Source organism: Mastigoproctus giganteus, chromosome 5 (assembly GCF_048544385.1).
Source record: "Mastigoproctus giganteus isolate SK-2022 chromosome 5, ASM4854438v1, whole genome shotgun sequence".
NCBI lineage: Eukaryota > Metazoa > Arthropoda > Arachnida > Uropygi > Thelyphonidae > Mastigoproctus > Mastigoproctus giganteus.
The window spans coordinates 235,880,388-235,905,001 of record NC_143579.1 but is presented as its reverse complement, the minus strand read 5'-3'; the positions used below and the strand labels follow the sequence as shown (position 1 = coordinate 235,905,001).

General features: G+C 37.1%; 1 protein-coding gene across 2 annotated transcripts in view; it reads left to right on the top strand.

Annotated features, from left to right (window-relative positions):
* Positions 1-24,614, top strand: part of LOC150086301 (ubiquitin-protein ligase E3C) — a 298,426-nt gene that overhangs the window by 53,956 nt on the left and 219,856 nt on the right. For both annotated transcript variants that reach the window (XM_090374458.1, XM_090374459.1), the window contains exons 4-5: positions 9,808-9,882; positions 16,998-17,138. In XM_090374458.1, the coding sequence (XP_090230584.1) occupies positions 9,808-9,882; positions 16,998-17,138 (216 nt within the window). The remainder of the gene's footprint in view (positions 1-9,807; positions 9,883-16,997; positions 17,139-24,614) is intronic.

Sequence of the window (24,614 nt, the reverse complement as noted above, 5' to 3'; positions counted from 1 at the left end):
AAGATCTGTATGCTAGTTTAGGTTTTGCAAGGTTATTACATTAGTGGGGATCTAATGGGCTTCCATAATCAAACATTTTATAGCATAGCTGCCAACCAAGATCTTTGCTTGAAATTTTTTTTAATTTGACATTTGACAAGAATATGACCACTAGCTGTGTTTGGTGGTTGTGTAGAATAAAATCACAGTTAACTCAAATGTGTGTGCTGCTTATACTTCTGCATACTAAGCTATCTGTCTTTATTTGCTCATGATACAAACATAGGCAAAGTGGTTAACAATAATCAGGGTTTGTCTTCACAAGATTGAGATAATTTAGTCAAATAGGCTGTAATAGCAGTGGTAAATGCAAGGTCTTGCCTTGGCAGTCCCAGAATAAAATGTATGGGTAGCAACAAATTCAGGTAATTAATAATAAAAAGAGGCTTAGGAATAGTGATTATACAGTTTGATATGAATTTTTTGAACAGTAGAGATAGGCTGCTAGTAGAGTTTATGGGGTTCTATCATTAATCTGTTGGAACTTTTTCTGCAACAAGATGTAGAAAAATTAGGCAGATGGAAATCTGCTTAATATCTGAGAAATGGCAGTTGAAGTTAACATTGACATATACAAGATACTGCATGTGGATAGTAGTAATTCCAGATTACTATACTCAGGATAGTGGAAAATGAAAAAGACCTAGGGGGTAATTGTGCAATCAGATATGAAGTTTTTTGAACATTGCAGAATGGCTGCCAGCACAGCTCAAGGGGTTTTGTCAATGATATACAGGAATTTTGCTAGCAGGGACAAAGAGGTGATTATCCCATTATACAATTCATGCATCTTGAGTACATCATACAAGTCTGGAGGCCTTATTTTAGGAAGGATGTTGATCTGCTGGAATGGGTAAAGAGAGTGGCAACAATGTTGGTGATTGGGGGTAACAAAAGAGTGATTTTACCTAGAAAGGCTTCAGTTCTGCAAATCGCAGCATCTGGAAATTAAGCACCTGCAAAGTGCTTTGAGTGAGGTGTTTAGAATGGATTGAGCAAGCTCAGTGCTGATGGGATTCTCTCTCTTGTTCAGACTACACACATTTGAGGGGCCATAAATTCAACTTGAGTAAGGATGGTTGCAGGATAGATGGCAGAAATTTGCCTTTAGCCAGCAGATGGTTAATTGTTGGAACAAACATCTAGCTGTTTTTGTGGAAGTGGGTAGTTGAATAATTTCAGAGAATAACTTGACAAAATATTGGAGGAGGTGGACAGGTGAAGTTTTTTTTTTTTTTTTTGGCTGATGCTTGCTTCCTTGCATCATTTGCTGCTATTAATACTAATACTTTTCCAATAGAGAGGTGATTATTATGTTGTATAAACGTGTAGTTTTATAATGTTTTACATGATTGGAAACTTCATTTTAGAAAGAATGTGGATCTGCTGGAAATGATACAAAAAAGAGCAAAAGTTTATTAGCAAAGGTGGATGCATGTTACATTGAGCTCTGTAAGTTATATTCTTTCAAAGCCAGGCAGTCCACGTGATGACATGATTGTGATATTTGAAGTTTTAAAAGGATTACGTAAACTAAAGATCAAGAATATTTTTACTCTTTCTCAGGGTAACTGCTTAAAGGGAAGGGATAAATTTAAATTGAGAAAAGGTAATTGATTGTTGGAATAAACTTCTGTGTGGTTTTAACTAGAGAGATATTCAGAAGATAAAGTAAATTAAGTTAAGGTGGCTTGGATGATGATTTTTTTTTTTTTTTTTTTTATGTTACATAAGTTTGCTTCCTTGTATTTTTTTTTTTTTTTGCCAGTACTGATATTAAAACTGTTTTCCAAACAGTTTACATGATTTTAGCAAATTTAGAGATTTGTCATTTGTTTTTAGGTGTTTTCATAAATGTGTCAAGTCCTATACTAATTAATATGAACTCTGTATGTAATAATTCTTCTCCGTGTGGCTGGATCTACTGTGTGGATCTTTTAGAAGGATATTAGCATTAGCATTAGCATTAGTAGAGGCATTTGATGCAAGAAAGCAAGCTTATGCAGCATCAGCCAAAAAAAAAAAAAAAAAAAAACCCACTTCCACTTCACCCCTCTGTTCGTTCAAAATACCTGTCCAGCTGAGCCTTAAACTTATTTAGGCTATCAACCTCCACCACAAGGGATGGCAGTCTGTTCCACCAACCAACCACCCGCTGGCTAAAGGCAAATTTCCGCACGTCTATCCTACATCTGTCTTTCCTCAATTTGAATTTATGCCCTCTCAGGTGATTTTTCTGAGCTAGAGGAAGAATCCCATCAGCATTGAGCATGCTTAAACCATTCAAGGCTTTATACACCTCTATCAGATCACCTCGCTGGTGCCTAGTCTCCAGACACTGTAATTTGCAAAACTTAAGCCTTTCCTCGTAAGAGCACCCCTTTGTTCCATTCACTAATCTTGTTGCCCTTCTCTGTACTCGTTCCAGCAGCTCTACATCCTTCTTGAAATGAGGCCTCCAGACCTGTATACAGTACTCTAGGTGTGGCCTGACCATTGCCTTGTACAATGGAATAATCACCTCCTTATCCCTGCTGGAAAAATTCCTGTATATCATTGACAATACTCCATGAGCTACTCTTGCAGCCCGTCTGCACTGCTCAGAGAACTTCATATCTGCCTGCACAATCACCCCCAAGTCCCTTTCATTCTCTACCACTGTCAGTGTAGTACCACAGAGTTGATACGTTGCCCTGGGGTTGCTGTTTCCCATGTGTAGTACTTTACATTTGTCAATGTTAAACTTCATTTGCCACCTCTCAGCCCATCTGCTCAACCTTTCCAGATCCTGTTGCAGCAGTGTAGTGTCAGTAGTGTCCTTGACAAAATCTGGGATGATATGTTATCATCCCAGATTTTATTAAAATCTGATATAATGAGTCCAGTTCTGAACCGTTAAGCAGTTTTCTCACTAGCATGACTATTTCTCTGAAATTGGTTGTTTACAATTGACTAATTTAGTTTCATGGAACTGACACAAAAGGATTCATAGAATTTTTCACACTTGCATGATGCAACTGTGTTAATGAAATGGCTTCAAGAAACCAGTTATGTACAACTTGGGCTTCCCAGTCGCATGTGCATCAGTTGTATGATTACATAATATTTTAAAGAGTATATAATTTATGAAAATGAACTCAAGTGGGGAGCTTGCCAACTTGCAACAGTTAAAGAGGTTGAAAAATACCCAGTGCTATATAATTTCAGATTATCAGAGTATAGCAAAAGAGATGCTGTGCATGTGGCCTGGGAAAATTAGCCAAGGTGTTGGATAACACCTTGGCTACATTGATATCAAATTTTAACAAACAGGTAAATATGTTTGTTAAAATTTATAAATTCAATTTATTATAAAGGCAAAGGAAATATTTTATTCATAACATTTGTTTAACATTTATTAATAAAATTATTTATACAAGTAACAAATAAGTATTATTTCATGATAAAGTCATTATAATTTTTCAATACGATATTTTCACTGCCAAGCTAATGGATTAGTCATAAAGTAATTTGTGAGATAATTCCTTACATTAGTAGCTGATAGCCTGTTTTTTACATCTGCAACACCAAAGTTGACAAAATTTGGTTCAATTGAGAGTTGTTCATCTTTCATATTTTTATCAGACTGTTTGCTCATACACTTTCCCTTCCCTTTTATGTATAAAATTATGAAGCAAACAGACAGCATGAACAGTGTTGACAATTGTCTCTTCTTCTTGACAGAAATAGTGCTCATTAAAACTTTAAACTTTTTTTGCACACCATGCCAAACGTGCATTCTACAGTCTTTCGTGCCCTGCTGATATGGTAGTTATAAATTCTTTTTCTGTCATCAAGTGCTTTCTTTGGGTATGGTCACATAAAGGAAAAGCTTCATCCCCTACAAAGTAAAAAGGAAATTATGGGGATCAAGGGGAAGTGATCTGGCTCTTGGAAAACCATTATCACTCTTTTATCCAATGACTCATTCTTGAAATATCCTGCCATCACTATTTCTACTGGCATAAATAACTTCTATCATTGTAAAGCATCTATCCACATCAAAACACACCATCAACACTATAGAATGATAACCTTTGTAATAAAAATTAGATGAACCTGAGTTTTGAAGTTTTTTAATTCTTATATATGTGCCCTCTAATGCATCCAAACAGTTAGCAGATTCCATAGTTGATAAAAATGATCAGAAATACCAGTCTATTCTTTATCAATGGGTAATTCCATATAACTTGAGTGAAGACACTCTCCAATTCCTTTTGTAGTATTGTGAACTATGTTACTGATGGTACTGAAGCCTTTCATGAAATGCAATGAAATATCTAAGAACTTTGAAATATCTGAACTGAGAAATATCTGTTCTCCCTGTCGCCTGAAAAATCTTTAAAAAAAAAGCAAATAAATGAAAATATGCAGTTCATTAAAGGCATTTTACATCATTATTATGAACTGTGTATGAATTCATATACTTTGTTTGTTTGTTATTTGGTTTTTAGGAGCATTAGCAACTAAGGCCATATTGCTCTGGGGATATGTGGTGGTCATTCCCTGACCTTTCTGCATCCTCCGTATTTGGTGGTCACGGGCTTGAACTGGTCTAATCAAGAAGCGTGTGCTATGCACTGCTGCTCCTACCCATCAGCAGCAGCACACGCTTCTTGATTAGAAGTTTGTGCTCTGCACTGCTGCTCCTACCCACTTGGCTATGGCGGTGCCATATACTTTGTTTTCAGCCACTAACTGTAAGGAGAAGTGAAGGAATATCTCATTAGAAAACTAAAGCCCCTTCCCAGCAGTCCTGGAAGATGCAAGAAACAACCATATTATTTGATGGATGCTATGCAGTTTGTAATTCCCTTCATTAAAGGGAATAAGGCAGAGGAGGTTGCTGGTAATGTACTGTCTTCACCAGGAAGAGAGCTGGAGAGTGATATGTATTTAGAGCCTAGTATGGACAACCATTTTGAAACAAGTTTGGACAGGTATACTGAGTCTATTTTGTACACGCATTCTGAATCAAGAGTGGACATGGACTCAGTGATTAAAATGTACAAAATTTAAGAAAGAAAGAAAAAAAAAGATTAAAAGAAAAGGGTCGTCACTAAATGCAGCTGATAAAGCTCTCATAGGATATATTGAACATAGGAAAAGTAAATAATATGCCCAAAGAGGATGACCCAAGAAAAATGTTTTTAAGTTTATTACTTTCATACTGTTTGTTGTTTGTTATTTGGTTTTTAGGAGCATTAGCAACTAAGGCCATATTGCTCTGGGATATGCGGTGGTCATTCCCTGACCTTTCCGCATCCTCCGTATTTGGTGGTGATGGGCTCGAACCCCGGTCTAATCAAGAAGCGTGTGTTACGCACTGCTGCTCCTTCCCACCTGGCTACGGAGGCGCCCTTACTTTCATACAGAAATGAAGTGTTACCCAAATGCATATTTTTCATAGAAGGGTTTTAGAGTCACTGGACTCATTATTATTAGAACCTGCAACTCTTAGTTCATCTGCTATGTTGTCAGGTGGATGTTACTATAATGTTTCAGCAAACCAAATCTTCATGGTATCTCCATCTACTGATGACGTGAATGTTGCTTGCTACTGTGAAAACTTTTCATCCAAACATAGTTACAATCAGTAAACAGCAATATGTTTTGTTTTATATGGCTTAGATTATTTATTATTATTATGTTAATTAACTTTAAATATCATATGGCATAGATTATCATTATTATTATTATTATGTTAATTAACATTAAACATCCTTCATGTTTAGATTATCATTATTATTATTACTATGTTAATTAACATTAAACATCCTTCATGTTTAGATTATCATTATTATTGGTATGTTATTTTACATTATTACTGTATTCTATATTTCTGTATTTATTTCAAATAAATTGTTAATAATTGATAAAAAAAAATAATTTTCCTTACCTGAGAGTTATTAATAGCCTTTCTTCAACACCTACACAGTTTCTGAATCTGGTATCCATTTTCATTATGGAAGTGCCTATAGTTTAACCAGCTCATTAAAGCTTGCTGGACCCATTGTGTACACAGCCTTAAATTTTGAAAGATTTAAATTGTGCAGTTCTTTTAAGGCCCAAAACAATCTTCACTTCAAAATTGTTCACAAAATATGGATAAATCCAAAAGAGGTTTTTTTTTTTTTTTTCCCCTTCTTAAAAGAGCCTAAAAGAGGAAAAATATCATCCTCTTCATAGGAAGATATTGCAACTACTGTTGATCAGCAGTTGTGAAAATCGGTATGCATCTGATTGCACGAGATTGGTCTTATATGACTAATTTCATGCAATTTGTGCTAGTGAAAAAGCTGCCTTACAATGCTATGGTCATGATAAAAAATAATAAAGATAATAAAAAAATAAATAAGAATAGCATTAGCATTAGTAGAGGAACATGATGCAAGAAAGCAAGCTTATGCAGCATCAGTCAAAAAAAAAAAAAAAAACCCTCTCCCATTTCACCCCACCGTTCGTTCCAAATACCTGTCCAGCCCAGCCTTAAATTTGTTTAGGCTATCAATTTCCATAACAAAAGATGGAAGTCTGTTCCACCAACCAACCACCCGCTGGCTAAAGGCAAACTTCCACACATCTATCTACATCTGTCTTTCCTCAATTTGAATTTATGCCCTCTCAAATGATTATTCTGCAAGAGGAAGAATTCCACCAGCATTGAGCATGCTCAAACCATTCAAGGCTTTATACACCTCAATCAGATCACCTCGCAAGTGCCTAGTCTCCAGACACTAATTTGCAAAATTTAGGCCTTTCTTCGTAAGAGCAACCCTTTGTTCCATTCACTAATCTTGTTGCCCTTCTCTGTACTCGTTCCAACAGCTCTACATCCTTAAAACGAGGCCTCCAGACCTGTATACAGTACTCAAGGTGTGGCCTGACCATTGCCTTATACAAGGGGATAATCACCTCCTTATCCCTGCTAGAAAAATTCCTGTATATCATTGAAAATACACTATAAGCTACTCTTGTAGACTGTCTGCATTGCTCAGAAAACTTCATATCTGCCTGCACAATTACCCCCCAGGTCCTTTTCGTTTTCTACCACTGTCAGTGTAGTACAACAGAGTTGATAAGTTACTCTGGGGTTACTGCTTCCCATATGTAGTACTTTACATTTGTCAATGTTAAACTTCATTTGCCACCTCTCAGCCCATCTGCTCAACTTTTCTAGATCCTGTTGCAGCAGCATACTGTCATTAGTGTCCTTAACAACCCTTCCAACCTTCGTATTGTCTGCAAACTTGGACACTAAGCTTGATATACCACCATCAATATCATTTATAAATACAGAAAACAACAGTAGACCCAACACTGAACCCTGAGGAACTCCACTAATAACATTAGTCCACAAAAGCCTTTCTAAGATCCAAATATATGATATCAAAGTTATTTGCTGCATCCAGTTCCTTTGTGACCACATCATAGTATCCAATCAAATTGGTCAGGCAAGACTTTCCCTTAACAAAACCATGCTGTGTCCGAGCTATAACTGAAGTCTTGTCTAGATGATCTTGCCGTGCTTCTTTTACCCGTGCCTCCATTAATTTTCCTGGAACAGAAGTTAAACTAACAGGTCTATAATTACTTGTGTTGCCCTTTGATCCTCCTTTGTGAATTGGGGTCACATTTGCACATCTCCAGTCCATGGGTACCTCCCCTGAGTCCAAAGAAGCTCTCATAATTATGGCTAAGGGTTTTCTTACTTCCTTTGCTGCCTCCTTTAATATAACTGGATAGATCCCATCCACCCCGGGTGCCTTTTTTATGTTTATCTTCAACAATTTCTACTCCACTTTCCTCTCAGTTATTACAAAATCATCTAGCTCACTGCCAGAGTTCAATTCACCTCTGGATTGTGTGAATGTAGGAGGTGAATTCACACATTCACCTCCTCATGTGTGAATGTAGATGCAAAATACTCATTTATTTTGTTAGATACCTGGGCAGGATCATCAACAGTTGAACCATCAATATTCAGGGGACCAATCTGATTCATCCCTTTCCTTCTAGAGTTTACATAGGTAAAGAAATCTTTGCTGTTTTTCTTTGCATCCTTTGCCAAAGATTTCTCATAATCTGCCTTTGCCTGCCTAATCTCCTTTGTATCAATGTCAAAAAAAAAGACATTTGTCTTTTTTTTTTTATTTATTCATATGCCAGGTATATGCATCTTCATGCTTATTTGTTTTATTTATTTTATTTATATTTTTTCATTCAAAATTCCAAGCCAATTTTTTAAAATTAAAACAGCCATAGTTCTCTAACTATGTTCTCTAACTAACAGAATTGGGAACGTTTTGTGACTTTTTTTTTTTTTTTTTTTTTTCATCTGTACTGCATCCCAGAGTTTTCTTCACTTAATTTTGAAACACCCTGATTGGTATATTTGTCTTTTTTTTATGTCTGAAAATAAGGAAACTTCAGGCCATCACCACATTGTTAGTGGACCTGTTAATCTCTGGGAAAGTTTAAGGTCCTTTGAGTCCATGCTGTTACTCTGCTTCCAGTTCCTCCCCCCCCCCCATAATGAAATCTTTATAAATTAGTGCTTTTGATGTTTATGCATTACTCAAGAAGCAAAAAGTTGGATCATTACAAAATGTTTAGTATATGTTTTTCTAGTCTCTGGGAAGGACCAGCTTTGTAATTGTAATTTAAAATTAAAATTGTAAAATTACAATTGAAAAAATGTTTAAAAAATGTACACTTTTTCTTCAGTTACATACATTCTTCGAAGCTTTATTAAATCTCTAGTGATGTCACCATTTTTTTTTAAGTACCAAACAGCAGCTTATAATTTTTCTAAGTGTGGAGTTTGACAGTTTGATTGGCATGAAAAATGAGATGTGCTCCTCAAAATCTCAGATGATTTCAGTAAACATGATTTCAGTTGCTTCAGGCTGCTATAATTTTTTTTTTTTTTTTTATTAGTGGCACCTCCGTAGCCATGTGGGCAGGAGCAGCAGTGCATAGCACACGCTTCTTGATCAGACCGGGGTTCGAGCCCATTACCACCAAATACGGAGGATGCGGAAAGGTCAGGATTACCACCGCATATCCCCGGAGCAATATGGCCTTAGTTGCTAATGCTCCTAAAAACCAAATAACAACAACAGCTGCTATAATTTTTTTAGTATGATTGCCTTTTTTTTTTGGTTTTTTTTTTTTTAATAACTATGACCACTATTTTATACTTGATTTTTTTTAAGACCCTTTTCACATATGATAACTTTCTCTTGCGGATACCATCCTGTTCATTTATTTGTTGGAAAATTTGAAAGAATTAGGAAAATCTGGGTTGATTTTAGAATGACATGCAAAAGAATAATCTTTCTAGCTTGTCTGTTTTTCTCTATTGTTAAATTAGAAATAACTTTGAACGAATATGCATAGATGGCAGGCTTGGACACAGCTTTTAATATATAAATTTAAAAGATTAAATAAAATATGTTTAAAATTTTATATTCTAAAATTAATGATAAAGTCAAAAATGACCTCTTATTTTATATTATTTCAGACTGAGGTGTGTTACAAGTTCTGAACTATAAGAAGTGAATGTAGTGATTTTTTTGTCTTAAAAATCCATTTTTCATAATGAGAAGTTCTAAAATATTATTTGTATTTATTAAAAAATTTTGTAAAATTTTTAATATATACAGTATTATGTTAATAAATAATATATCATATGAAATAATTAAAATAATATTTTGTTATTTTTAGGAAAAGAGAAGACAAATCCAAGCAGCAACAAGAATTCAAGCTTTTATTAAGGGCTGTCTTGTTCGATACTATCAGGTGAATTAATTATACATTTTTGATTTTTGTTGGCTTTATCCATCATGCTAAGTTCTGTTAATTGGGAAAATAATTATGAAAGCCCAAGTCTTGTATTTAGGTTAAATCCAATTTATAAATCATAAGAAATATTTTGATACTGATTTCTCTTGCTCTCAACATATTCATTTGAAAAGCTCTTTTCTACCTCCTCTTTCCCTTTCCTTCGAAAAATACTCTTGAGTAAATTTACATTTGAATTCTTCACTGTTGATTGTTATGCACTCAGATTTTTGATACTGAAATTTAAGTTGGGATATAACATAATGCAGAATTGTTTTACAGTTAGTTTACCTATTTTCATTTATGTCATGTTATACTGTTTGTTTTTTTCCTTAATTAATGTTTTTCATATATTTTCTAGATAATAAATTTTTTTAAAAATTTAGTTTATAATTATAATGTGCATGTAAATATTTGTTAATGATGAAAGGCAGGGGTTGGTGTGAGGTCAAGAGGTGTCACTGAAAAAAATTGCATCAATATTGGTTCCATTATGATGAGAAGACTATCATATGAGACTATACAGGGTGTTTCAGTTAAACGTTTCAGAACTTCTAAGAGGGGTAGGGTACATCCTGACAACTCGAAATCATATAGCAATGTGGGGTCGGAAATGCTTTCCTGAAGCGGCATTGTACACAGAAGCACCATAAAGAAAAGAGACTGTAAGTGAGAAATCGTTTTAATAATACATGAAAAGAAGCAAAAGGTACATGGATTAAAGTAAGTGTTCGAAGTTTCTTCCACGGGCTACAATGCACGCCTCACATCTCCGACGCATGGACATCCGAACATTCTGGAATACTCCAGGCGAATTTCGAAATTCTTCGGCAGCTACTGCGATTCTTGCAACCAGCTCCTCAGCATTGTCAACAGGGGTGTCATAAACTAGCGATTTCATATGACCCCAGAAATAAAAATCAAGACATGATAGGTCGGGTGACCGAGCAGGCCAATGCACGGGACCACCACGTCCGATTCACTGTTGACCAAATGTGACATCCAGGTAGTTACGAACATCTCCGCTATAATGGGGAGGGGCTCCATCGTGTTGGAACCACATTGTCTGTTGCGTCGATGCAGAAATCTGTTCATCTCTCAAAAGTTGTGGCAATACTTGCTGCAGAAAGATCAAGTAGATAGGTCTGGTTAGACGACACGGTAACAGGTAAGGTCCGATGAGGTGATCTCCCATAATACCGGCCCATACATTGACCGAAAATCGAATCTGTGCTGCACGACGTCGTATTGCATGCGGGTTCTCGACCGCCCAGATATGGTCGTTATGCGTGTTGAAAATTCCTTCCCTTGTGAAGGATGCCTCATCGGAAAACAACACTTCAGCAGGAAAAAGGGGATTTGTAGCACATTTTCCAAGGTACCACTGTGCGAAAGCAATACGAGGTGCATAATCCTCCGGTTGCTGTGTCTGGACACGCTGCCTGGAGTATTCCAGAATGTTCGGATGTCCATGCGTCGGAGATGTGAGGCGTGCATTGTAGCCCGTGGAAGAAACTTCGAACACTTACTTTAATCCATGTACCTTTTGCTTCTTTTCATGTATTATTAAAACGATTTCTCACTTACGGTCTCTTTTCTTTTTATGGTGCTTCTGTGTACAACACCGCTTCAGGAAAGCATTTCCGACCCCACATTGCTATATGATTTCGAGTTGTCAGGATGTACCCTACCCCTCTTAGAAGTTCTGAAACATTTAACTGAAACACCCTGTATGTAACTGAAATTAATTAGGAAGTTTTTGGGAGATTTAATTTGTTTTGACTGTTAGGTTTGTTCTGTTTGTTGCACTATTCATGATGCATTAATATAAAAATGGTGGTGGGTGGATGTATGAATTCATGAAATTTTTAGATATGGCTCATGTATAGCAAGATATGAGCTCCTTAACGTAGCATGGTCTCAGCAGTGCTCTACACATATACACCATTGACATATACAACTTGTAAAGACCGTTTTAGAGCTGTACCCTCAATGTAAGAAAGATTGGATTTCGCCATAATGTCCATCATGACCTCAAAAGATATCAGTCATACTGAATGATGCATGAGATGGGAGGTGTTGCTGGAGCTCTGCTCTGAAGACTAAACATGGGCTCCACCACTTATTAAAGCCTCCAATAAGCAAAATATGCTAGGCTCCATATTTCAGGACTTGCACATGGAGGTTAACCCAGGTTTACTATCAGTCCCACCACGGTTATTGCTACCCATATGCAGTACTTTGCATTTGTCAATGTTAAACCTCAGTTGCCACTTCTCAGTCCATTTGACCAACTTATCTAGATCCAGTTGGAGTAGCATACTGTCTTTACTGTCATTAACAACCCTAAAAACCATTGTATCATTTGCAAACTTGGACATTAAACCTGATATACCTTCATCAATATCATTGATAAATATAAAAGAGAACAATGGGCCCAACGCCGAACCCTGGGGAACTCCACTAATAACATTTTTCCGCGAAGAGCAATGTCCATTGATTACCACTCTCTGACCTCTCCCACTCAACCATCCCTTTATCCATTGTAGCAAATTACCCTTAATGCCATATCTCTCCAATTTGTACAGCAGTCGTCCATGTGCAACAGTGTCAAAAGCTTTTCTGAAATCCAAGTATATGATATCAAAATTATTTTTGGCATTCAGTTCCTTTGTGACCATATCATAGTATCCAATCAAATTGATCAGACAAGACCTCCCTTTAACAGACCCATGCGTGTGTCTTAACTATTACTGCAGTCTTGTCTAGATGATCCCGCAATGCTTCTTTAACCAGTGATTTTATTATTTTCCCCAGAACACAAGGTAAACTAACAGGTCTATAGTTACTCGTGTCACCTTTTGAACTCTTTGTGAATTGGTGATACATTTGCATGGGGTCCGGAAAATTTACTGCCAGCAATTTACCGCCGCGTCAGTTTGTCGCATAAACAATTTACCGCCAGTAATTTACCGCCGCGTCAGTTTATTGCATTTTACCATCTAGAAGCAATGAGATGTGTTTGGTCAAATCATAAAAAGTTATTTTTTATTTAAGTTTCTGCCTTAAGCTATGATTAGCATATTTTTGGAATTCTGTGAACTGTGAGGGAATAGTATGGAAATAAAAAAAAAACACGCGTATGGAAATATGTAATTTAATAGGTAGATTATGTATTTTAATAGTTACATGTATCACAAAAATAGTAAAAAATGCATTATTTGAACAATATAACAATTGGTTAATTTTAAACTAAACTAATTATAATATTATGTATGTCGTAGTACACTGCAAAAATTCAAAATGAATGTTTATGCAATCTTCAGAATCAGTCACGTTGGGATAATTAATTACTAAGAAACTGTAATATTTACAACACAGTATGTAAATTATTAATAAGAAATATTATGCGCTATACCTCTTAGATAATCAACAATATCACTCCGTTCGTTGTGTGCACTAACAAGCCTTATAATTCGTTCATCATAATCGCGATACTTTTTTTTGTTGCTCGGATCACTTCCACTTAAATATTGTTCAATGCGCATTTCGTTAATACTTTGTTCCTTTTTAATGCAATTGATAAATTTCCAAATGTTGGGATGATAAGCAGCGACTTGTTCCTCAAATCCTCTATGCCACCCTTCAACAGAATTATTCGTTCTTGGTAATCCTTCAAGAACAAGCTGGCATACGTTCCACATTTCATGGGAATACTTTGGTGGTCGACGAAGATGTCGTCTGGTTGGGTGTCCAATCCATGTATCTTCAAAATAATCAACAACTTCTTGCAATTCTGGAAGAAAAACACCATTTTCACACAAATGGTGACAGTGACAGTCATTGATTGTGACAGTCATTTCAAAAATGACTGTCACAATTGGAGTGGGCACAAATGCAATTGCTGCCAAAATTCGCATATTTAAAGCAAAATTAGCATCAGTTTCATAATGTTGTTTCAATCCATTATTCTGAATGGAACAAAAAATACATTGTGAAAAGTGGAAAAAACAACCCCGTTGCGAAGCGTCGGGAAAAACTCTTCTGCAAGCATTCAATCATTGCCGTCTCAAATCTATAGTTCTTGATTGCGGGGACATAGCCAGTTCCAATACTTTCAGCTGCTGTAGTAGAGATACATACGTTTCCTCAGACCTGTTAGGCAATAATGCATAAACTAATTGAAGCGATATTTTGTCCTCGAATCCATGTATCGTATACAGCTGATAAAAAGTAAGGGAACAGGTTTGAAAGTCCCATTGGCATACCAGTGTTCACTTCGTGCTAACAACTGCAAATTTCTTTTTGTACTGAAAATTGACGTACGATTATCCTCGGGTCCAGAATAAAATTGTAGAAACAATTCTCCATTGCATGATGTTTTATATTCTTCTGTAAAAACTATGTCTCTACGATGCGTTGGAAGAATTGAGCCATCAAAATTTCGATTTCTTATATTTCAGATCGTTCGTTTCATTGTTTCTACACTTGAAAGCTTAGGGGCTGCTGCTTGGCTACAGATTCTCGAAATATTTGAAATAATACTACGAGGCATAATACTATGTTTTTTTTTATTTCCATAATATTCCCTCACAGTTCATAGAATTCCAAAAATATGCTAATTATAGCTTAAGGCAGAAACTTAAATAAAAAATAACTTTTTATGATTTGACCAAACACATCTCATTGCTTCTAGATGGTAAAATGTGATAAATTGACGCGGCGGTAAATTGCTGGCGGTAAATTTTCCTAGACTCCATTTGCACACCTCCAGTCCATAGGGACCTCCCCTGAGTCCAAGGAAGCTCTCATAATTATGGCTACGGGTTTGCTTACTTCCTTTGCTGCCTCCTATAATATAACTGGATAGATCCCATCTGTCCCAGGTGCCTTTTTTATGTTTAACTTCAAAAATTTCTCCTCCACATTGCTCTCAGTTATTACAAAATCACTTAGCTCCTTGTTAGCATTTGGTAAACCTCTGGCACTTCCCTCATTGAATAACTCCTCATGTGTGAATGAAGAATCAAAATGCTCATTCAGTTTATCAGCTACCTGAGCATGATCATCAATAGTCAACCCATCTATGTTAAGTGGTCCAATCTGATTCATCCCTTTCCTTCTAGAGTTTACTTAAGTAAAGAACTCTTTGCTGTTTTTCTTTGCATCCTTTGCCAAGGATTTCTTGTAATCTGCCTTAGCTTGCCTAATCTCCTTTGTGACTTGATTATAGACTAGTTTATATCTGCCAGAGACTTCTGTGTCACCTGATACTTTATATGCATCCCATACATTTTTGTTTTCTGCCATGAGCCTCATTAGTTCACCTGACATCCATTTAGGCCTAAATCTTGAACAGTATTTCTTAGTTGGAATGAAAGACCTAGTAGCCTCCAAAATTAAGTCCCTGAAGGCTTCCCATCTAGAATTCAACATTGGTAAAATCATCAGTTGATCCCACTTTACAGAATTTAAAAACTGTCTGAGACCTCTGTAGTCAGCTTTATGAAAGCAATAGCTCTTCCCTTTAGCCTTGATGGTAGTTACATCTTTAAGTAATTCCCACATCAGTACATTGTGATCACTGTCACCCAGTGGTTCCTTTATCTGTAAATTCTTAATGCATGAATAATCACTGCTGATAATCAGATGAAGAGTATTACTCCCTCTGGTTGCCTCTTGAACATGTTGCTGTAGAAAACAGTCATCCAATAAATCCACAAAAGTCTTGCTAGTGTGCGAATGACCAACCCACAAGTTCCAGTCAATATCTGGGAAATTAAAATCCCCAATTATAAGACAATTTAATTAATTGACATGTTATTTTTCTGTACAGCTGTTCATTATATCCATCAGAGTCATTAGGCATATAGCACTCCTACTCTCAATTTTGCTTTCCCAGTGCTTATGTCACACCAAACAGACTCAACATTGCATTGTCCACCAACATCAATTGGATGCACTTCCTTTGATTTTGTGTGTTTCTTAACTAACAGCATAACCCCTCCTCCCTTCCTGTCATATCTATCCTTTCTGTACACAATGTACTCCCCAAATTCCAAATCTGCACTGCTTATGTATGTGTGTGTGTGTGTGACACCACATCTCTGGTATACCAACAATATCTGCCTTTGATGTCTTGACTAGCACTTCAAGCTCATCAAATTTATTAACTATACTCCTAGCATTGGTGTACATGCAAGTATACATGCAACTGTTTCTACTCTTAGTTACTCTAACACAGCCCATCTATTTATTTGTTCCATTATGACTCCCAGCAGTCCTCGAAATCTCTGTTGCCTTGCTTTCCAAGCTGTTGCTCATTCTAATAGAAGCAGTGTAAGAATCACTTTTGCCTCTGCCTGCAGCCACTGTTAGCCGTTTAGTCTGTATATTCCCCAAGCTAGCAGTTTTCCGACCTACCTAACACTACCTCGATAGCATCAGCAAATATTCTTGCACCCTTTCTATTTATGTGTACCCCATCCCTGTAGAAGCAGTCTCTCCTGTCAACAAGCACAGACCAGGCTGAAAAAAATTCTACCCCTTGAGCCTTGCACAATCTTTCCAGGGCCGAATTGATCGACAGGGCTCTCATCATATACCCCCTCCTATTGTGTCTGGGCAGAATTGCAGACACTTTCACATTCAACCCTAACTCGCAATTTTTTTTCAACATTGACCTGTACTCGTTGAGTAAATCTGCAGATGTCTTACTCTTAATGTCATTAGTTCCAACGTGTACAACAATATCACCTTAAAAGTGCCCTTAAAAGATATCTGCTCTACAACATCATCAACTTTTGCCTCTGGCAGGCATACCCTGGTCCGGTTCCACCTATCAAAGTAGACATTATTACGGGGAGTTAGATAGGTGATTAGAGAAGTTGTTGTGTTTTTGGCTGATGCTATGTAAATTTGCTTTGAATAACTTGCTTCTAATACTGATTTAGAGATTAATAGTTTATATAAATATATGTGACATATTTTTCCTTTTAAAATAAAAAGGGAAAAATAGGCAGCGGGTTTTTATGGTCATAAAGAAACTTGAAGTCTGTTTACTATATTTACAGAAAAATGTGCAGCGGCAAGCTTTTGAAAAAATGTATCGAGCTTGTGGACCTGTGAACAATTGTGAAAATCCTGTCATTCTTGGATCTTTACTACAAAAAATAGTTTTCTTCTATTGTGAACGAACTGATATTCATCATCTAGTAAGTCAGATTTAATTTTATGTAAACCTTTCATATTACTGTTTAAAATATATTTTTTATTAATCTAATAAAGAGATTTGAAATTCATTTACCTTAGTCATAAACAAAATTGAGGTTGTTATCACTCTTGTACTTAAAGCCAACTTTACTGATTTTTATAGTGAGGTTTCATCAGTGTATTAAAGATGGTTTCACATTTTTTGATTAAAAATAAGGCATAAAAATGCAAGGCATTCCTTTTATGATTGATATGTAATTTACTTAATTTGTTTGTACTGCATGGATAATATAGCTATGGTAGGATCTGCATCCTTGTTATACACCACAGGTAAAGAAAAATATAAAAATCTTATGAAAAGGAATTGATCTCTCAAATTATAAGACTACCACAACACATTGCCTTATGTACTACTATTAAATAATGCTTCTCTAAAAAAGTAATATTATTAGTGTACATTGCGACCCTTCAGATGGCCATTCAGTGTTTGTTGTCACATCATCAGTCGGAGGCTATGCACTGCAAGTATAGTGTACAACAACCAAGCGATTATCTAAACTCGCAATATGAGAGACTTTGGTACCTGTTGTCAATTTGAGAAATCACTGGCAATCCTGTATATTGACAAAACCCCATGAGCTGCCTTGGCAGCCTGTCTGCACTGTTCAGAGAACTTTATGTTGAACTGCATAATTACCAAGTCCTTTTCATTCTTCACTACCTTGAATGTGATACCACACAGTTGGTAAGTTAATCTGGAATTACTGCTACCCTTATGTAGTACCTTGCATTTGTCAATGTTACCATGTTTGCTTCCACTTATATTTAAGAGGATTGCATTTAATGTACTGTAATTTTTGGAATGTTGAAAAATAACAGCTCCCGAAATGCTCAACATTCCAAAAATTTGTGAATAATGGTTAAAAAGTAAGTCTTAAATTCATACCTAAAATCAAACACTTACTTTTAGGCTCACTGTAGTAAATAAGAACAAATCTTGAAATTTTATCGAAGATTTGTCCCTGTACATTTGTCCCTGTCGAAGATTTGTCCCTGTTTCAACCTCAACACAAGAAAAGACTAATAAAAATGTGTACCAAGCTATAAACAAAAAACAAATTTTACACAGATGAATGTAGATGCACAGTATTTATTTAGTCTGTCAGCAACCTGAACAGAATCATCAATAGTTATGCCAGTCGTATCTAATGGGCAATGTGGCTACTTTCTTTATTTCTAGTGTTAATATTAGCAAAGAATCCTTGCTAGTTTTCTTTGCATTCTTAGCCAAATATTTCTCGTAATCTGCCTTAGATTGCCTAACCCCTTAGTGACTTTATTGTAGACTACTTTGTACTTACCGAGGCTTATGTGGACCCTGCTGATTTATAATCATCCCATGCATTTTAATTCTCTTCCACCAGTCTTATCATTTTATCATTTCATCTGACATCCGTTTAAGTTGTCAGATGAATTACACTTAAGCTTTTTATGCTTAGTTGTGTCCGTAATTACTTTTCTGAATTCTTCCCATTTGAATTTGTAGTTGGTAACATTCTCAGTTGGTCCCACTAAAGCAAATTTAATAATTGTGTAAGACCACTGCAAAATGCCTTCCCTTTACCCTTGATAGTACTTATATCTTTAAACAGATTTCATATCAATATATTACGATCACTGCCACCTAATTGTTTTTTTATCTGGATTTTCTTAATGCATGAATATCTGAGACAGCCTCATGGTCCTTGAGGCTGTCACAGACATTCTCTCAGCTGAGCTTGCTACCTGGGAGTCTAAAATGCTGATGGAACTGATGTTTGGGTGACATCAAGTCAATTGGACCTAATGTTGACCAAGTTTAGTCTCCAGAGCAAAGCTCTCGCAATCCCCCGCCATCTCTTCCATCATGTAGTATGATCGATGTCTTTTGAGGTTATGATGAATATCGTGTTGAGATCCAGTCTTCCTTACATTTCAAGAGTCTTCCTTCTAGTTCTTTGTCCTCAGGCAGGTTCAGGGCTCCACTGATGCCATGCTTCTCTGTGTTGTGCTTTCCTTTTAATTCCTGCATAATTTCCTCTTCCCATCCAATCCATCGTTCCAGTTCTCCTTCTCCCAACAGCTCCCTTCGCACACATCTCCTCAATCACTTTCCTCAACGTGCTTCCTCTTCTCAGTACATATCCTATAAAGTTCTTTTGTCTTCTTAGTTCTTTTACTAACGTTCTCTCTTCACCTACTTTCCTCAAACTTCCTCACTACTCACCCTGTCCACTCATTTCACCCTTTCCATTCTTCTCCACATCCACATCTCGAATGCTTATAGCTGTCTAATCTCCTGTCTTCCCAGTTTTCATGTGTCTGAGCCATATAGTACAACAGTCCATATTAATGTTTTTACCATTTGCTTTCTTAATTCCTTCTTGAAATTTCTTTTTTATACTTCTTTTCTATTACTAAATGCCTCTCTGCCCATTGCAATTCTTGTTTTTATTTCCTTCAGGCTTTTCCCATTTTCTGTCATTATGCTTCCCAAGTATCTGTCTCTGTCCACCTGTTCCAATATTATTCCATCTAATGTTACATTGATTCTTCTTCCTGGCTACTTTGAAATTAACATTATCTTGGTTTTCTTGCCATTAATCTTCACATTGTACTCCTTTACTTTGCTGTTCAAGATATCCAGAGCTCTGTAATTCTCCTCATTATTAGCAGTCAATACCTAGTCATCTCCAAATCTTATTGTCTTTATCATATGCCCTCCTACTTTTACACCTCCCGTTTGCTCTTCTTTGTACTCTTTCATCAATGCTTCTATATAAATTAAATAGTAAAGGGACATGGAACATCCTTGTTCCATCAATCCGAACAACAGCTGTCTGTTCCATGTAATGTTCCCAAATTAGCTTAAGATCTCTTTTGTTTAGGCCTGTCTTTCCTAGGACTTCCATCAGCTTAACCCAATTCCCTCTGTCAAAAGCCTTTTCGCGATAACCAAAACAGATTGCCAGATCTTTTCCTATTTCCATGCTTCTTTCTGCTAGTGTTCTTAATATTCCTATTGCCTCTCTGGTCCCACAGCCTTCTCTGAACCTGAACTGATCTTCTTCTATGAATTCACAATCCCTCGCTTTTGCTTTAATTCGTTCTGAGAGAATTTTTAGTAATATTTTTGAGGAGTGTGAAATTAAACTGATTGTCTTATAGTTGGTACAATTTGTTGCATTCTTCTTTTCTAATGGGATGATTGTGGATTTTAGAAAGTGTTTGGGGTACATTTCGAGAGAATAGCTCTAAAACTGTGTTCGCAGGCAGGCCACTAGATTCTGCCAAACTCAATTTAATTTTCCGACAGAATCCCAGTTAGCATTAGCATTAGCATTAGTAGAGGCATTTGATGCAAGAAAGCAAGCTTATGCAGCATCAGCCAAAAAAAAAAAAAAAAAAAAAAAAGTAACATAAATAAATAAAAATAACCACATCCACTTCACCCCTCTGTTCGTTCGAAATACCTGTCCAGCTGAGCCTTAAACTTATTTAGGCTATCAACTTCCACGACAAGGGATGGAAGTCTGTTCCACCCACCAACCACCCGCTGGCTAAAGGCAAATTTCCGCACATCTATCCTACATCTGTCTTTCCTCAATTTGAATTTATGCCCTCTCAGGTGATTTTTCTGAGCTAGAGGAAGAATCCCATCAGCATTGAGCATGCTCAAACCATTCAAGGCTTTGTACACCTCTATCAGATCACCCCGCTGGTGCCTAGTTTCCAGACACTGTAATTTGCAAAACTTAAGCCTTTCTTCGTAAGAGAACCCCTTTGTCCCATTCACCAATCTAGTTGCCCTTCTCTGTACTCGTTCCAGCAGCTCTACATCCTTCCTGAAATGAGGCCTCCAGGCCTGTATACAGTACTCTAGGTGTGGCCTGACCATTGCCTTATACAAGGGAATAATCACCTCCTTATCCCTGCTAGAAAAATTCCTATATATCATTGACAATACACCATGAGCTACTCTTGCAGCTCGTCTGCACTGCTCAGAGAACTTCATATCTGCCTGCACCACCACCCCCAGGTCCCTTTCATTCTCTACCACTGTCAGTGTAGTACCACAGAGTTGATACGCTGCTCTGGGGTTGCTGTTTCCCATATGTAGTACTTTACATTTGTCAATGTTAAACTTCATTTGCCACCTCGAAGCCCATCTGCTCAACCTTTCCAAATCCTGTTGCAGCAGCATAGTGTCAGTAGTGTCCTTGACAACCCTGCCAACCTTCGTATCGTCTGCAAACTTGGACATTAAGCCTGATATACCATCATCAATATCATTTATAAATACAGAAAACAATAAAGGCCCCAATACTGAACCCTGAGGGACTCCACTAATAACATTAGTCCACGATGAGCAGTGTCCATTGATTACCACTCTCTGTCTTCTCCCCCTCAACCACCCCTTTATCCATAGCAGCAACTTGCCTCCAATGCCACACTGCTCCAATTTGTGCAGCAGTCTTCCATGTGCAACAGTATCAAAAGCCTTTCTAAGATCCAAGTATATAATATCAAAGTTATTCCCTGCATCCAGTTCTTTTGTGACTGCATCATAGTATCCAATCAAATTGGTCAGGCAAGACTTCCCCTTAACAAAACCATGCTGTGTCCTAGCTATAACTGAAGTCTTGTCTAGATGATCCTGCAGTGCTTCTTTCACCAGTGCCTCCATTAATTTTCCGGGAACAGAAGTTAAACTCACAGGTCTATAATTACTTGTGTCAGCCTTTGATCCCCCTTTGTGAATTGGGGTCACATTTGCACATCTCCAGTCAATGGGTACCTCTCCTGAGTCCAAGGAAGCTCTCATAATTATGGCTAAGGGTTTGCTTACCTCCTTTGCTGCCTCCTTTAATATAACTGGATAGATCCCATCCACCCCAGGTGCCTTTCTTGTGTTTATCTTCAACAATTTCTCCTCCACTTTGCTCTCAGTTATTACAAGATTCTCTAGCTTACTGCTAGAATTGAATACACCTCTGACATTCCCCTCGCTGAATAACTCCTCATGTGTGAATGTCGATGCAAAATATTCATTTAGTTTGTTAGCTACCCGAGCAGGGTCATCAACAGTTGACCCATCGATCTCAAGTGGACCAATCTGATTCATCCCCTTCCTTCTAGAGTTTACATAAGTAAAGAACTCTTTGCTGTTTTTCTTCGCATCCCTTGCCAAGGATCTCTCGTAATCTGCCTTCGCCTGCCTAACCTCCTTTGTAACTTGGTTACAGATCAACTTGTATCTATCATAGGCGTCCGTGTCACGTGTTAATTTGTATGTATCCCATGCATTTTTCTTCTCTGCCATATGCCTCATTAGTTCATCTGACAACCATTTAGGCCTAAACCTTGAACAATATTTCTTAGTTGGTATGTAAAGCCTAGTAGCTTCCACGATAAGTTCTTTGAATGCTTCCCATTTTGAATTTGCTGTTGGCAATATCATCAGTTGATCCCACTGTATAGAATTTAAATACTGTCTCAGTCCATTGTAGTCGCCTTTACGAAAGCAATACCCCTTCCCTTTACCCCTAATGGTAGTTACCTCTTTGAGTAACTCCCACTTCAGCACACTGTGATCACTGCCACCAAGTGGTTCATTTATCTGCAGATTCTTAATGCATGAAGAATCACTACTGATAATCAAATCAAGAGTATTACTCCCTCTAGTTGCCTCCCGAACATGCTGATGTAGAAAACAATCATCCAATAAATCCACAAAAGCCTTGCTACTGTGTGAGTGACCAGCCCCCAAATTCCAGTCAATATCTGGGAAATTAAAATCCCCCATTATAAGACTCTCTGATTTACTGGCCCACTCTATTTCTCCGAACAGTTTCTTATTATACTCATCAGAGTCATTAGGCCTATAGCACACTCCTACTCTCAATTTTGATCTCCCAATGCTTATGTCACACCAAACTGACTCGACACTGCACTGTCCAGCGATGTCGACTGGCTTCACTTCCTTGGATTTTATGTGTTTTTTAACTAATAGCATAACCCCTCCTCCCTTCCTATCCTGTCTATCCTTTCTGTAGACATTGTACTCCCCAAATTCCAGTTCTGCATTTCTTATATCTGTGTGACACCACGTCTCTGAAATCCCCACAATATCTGCCTTTGATGTTTTGAGCAATACCTCAAATTCATCAAATTTATTTACTAAACTCCTAGCATTGGTGTACACACAAGTATACATGCACCTGTTCTTTTTCTTAGCTACCCTAACACAACCCATGTGTTTACTTGTACCCCAACCAGTTATTGGTTGATTCAACCATTTCTCATCTCAGTTGTACAAATTATTCACTGTATGAATCCTTTCGCTTCAGAGGTGGTACTTGTACATATGTTTGCTCTGATATTCCTTGTAAGAGACTTAGTAATTTGGAATTACATCTTTTTGATCTTTTCTGTCATAAAATCTCTCTACCACATTCTGTCAAATTCATCTGTTACCTGTATCATTCTCCCAGCTTGGAACTTGGAACTCTTTGACTTCCTCACTTTGAAACTTGACTTTATCCTGTCCAAATTTCCTAACAGTGAAGTAATTTTCCTTGATGATTTTAATGTTCACAACTTCAGGTGGCTGCCATTTTCTAGTCACATGGACCCAACTGGTCGAAATGCTGAGGCTTTTGCAGTTACTAATAACTTCGCACAGATCACCAATTTACTTACCAGACAATCCTTACAACACAGCCAAAATGCTTGATCTTTTTCTCACAATGGTTCCAAGTACACGGTTGAGGTGAGTGGTCCTATAAGCACCTCAGATCACAACTTGATTATGGTCTCTACTCCAATGGAGCCTTTCTCTCATGGCCATTCTCAACCTCATGTTGTTTGGCATTTCAAGAATGCAAAATAGGATGATCTGCAGTATTTCTTTTCTTCTTTTTCTTGGTCTGATTACTGTTTTAAATCTTCTGAAGTCAATGTTCGTCCAGATCATGGCAGTGAAATTATTCTTGTAGGGATTTTTTTTATTCAACACTCCACCTCCAAACCTTGTACTTTTTCTAATCCTTGATTTTTCAAGAATTTTGCTAAGGCTGTTGACATATTGTTGACAAGAAGGAAGCCTGTCTGCACTGCTCAGAAAACTTCATATCTGACTGCACACCCCAAGGTCTCTTTCATTTTCCACTACCCTGAATGTAACACCACATAGTTGGTATATTTCTCTTGGGTTACTGCTACCCATATGCAGTACTTTGCATTTGTCGATGTTAAACTTCAGTTGCCACTTCTCAGCCCATCTACCCATTTTTCCAGATCCTGTTGCAGCAGCATACTGTCATTACTGCCATTAACAACCCTGCCAACCTTTGTATTATCTGCAAACTTTAACATTAAGCATGATATACCTTTATCATTGAAAAATTTACAAAACAACAGTGGGCCCAACACTGAGC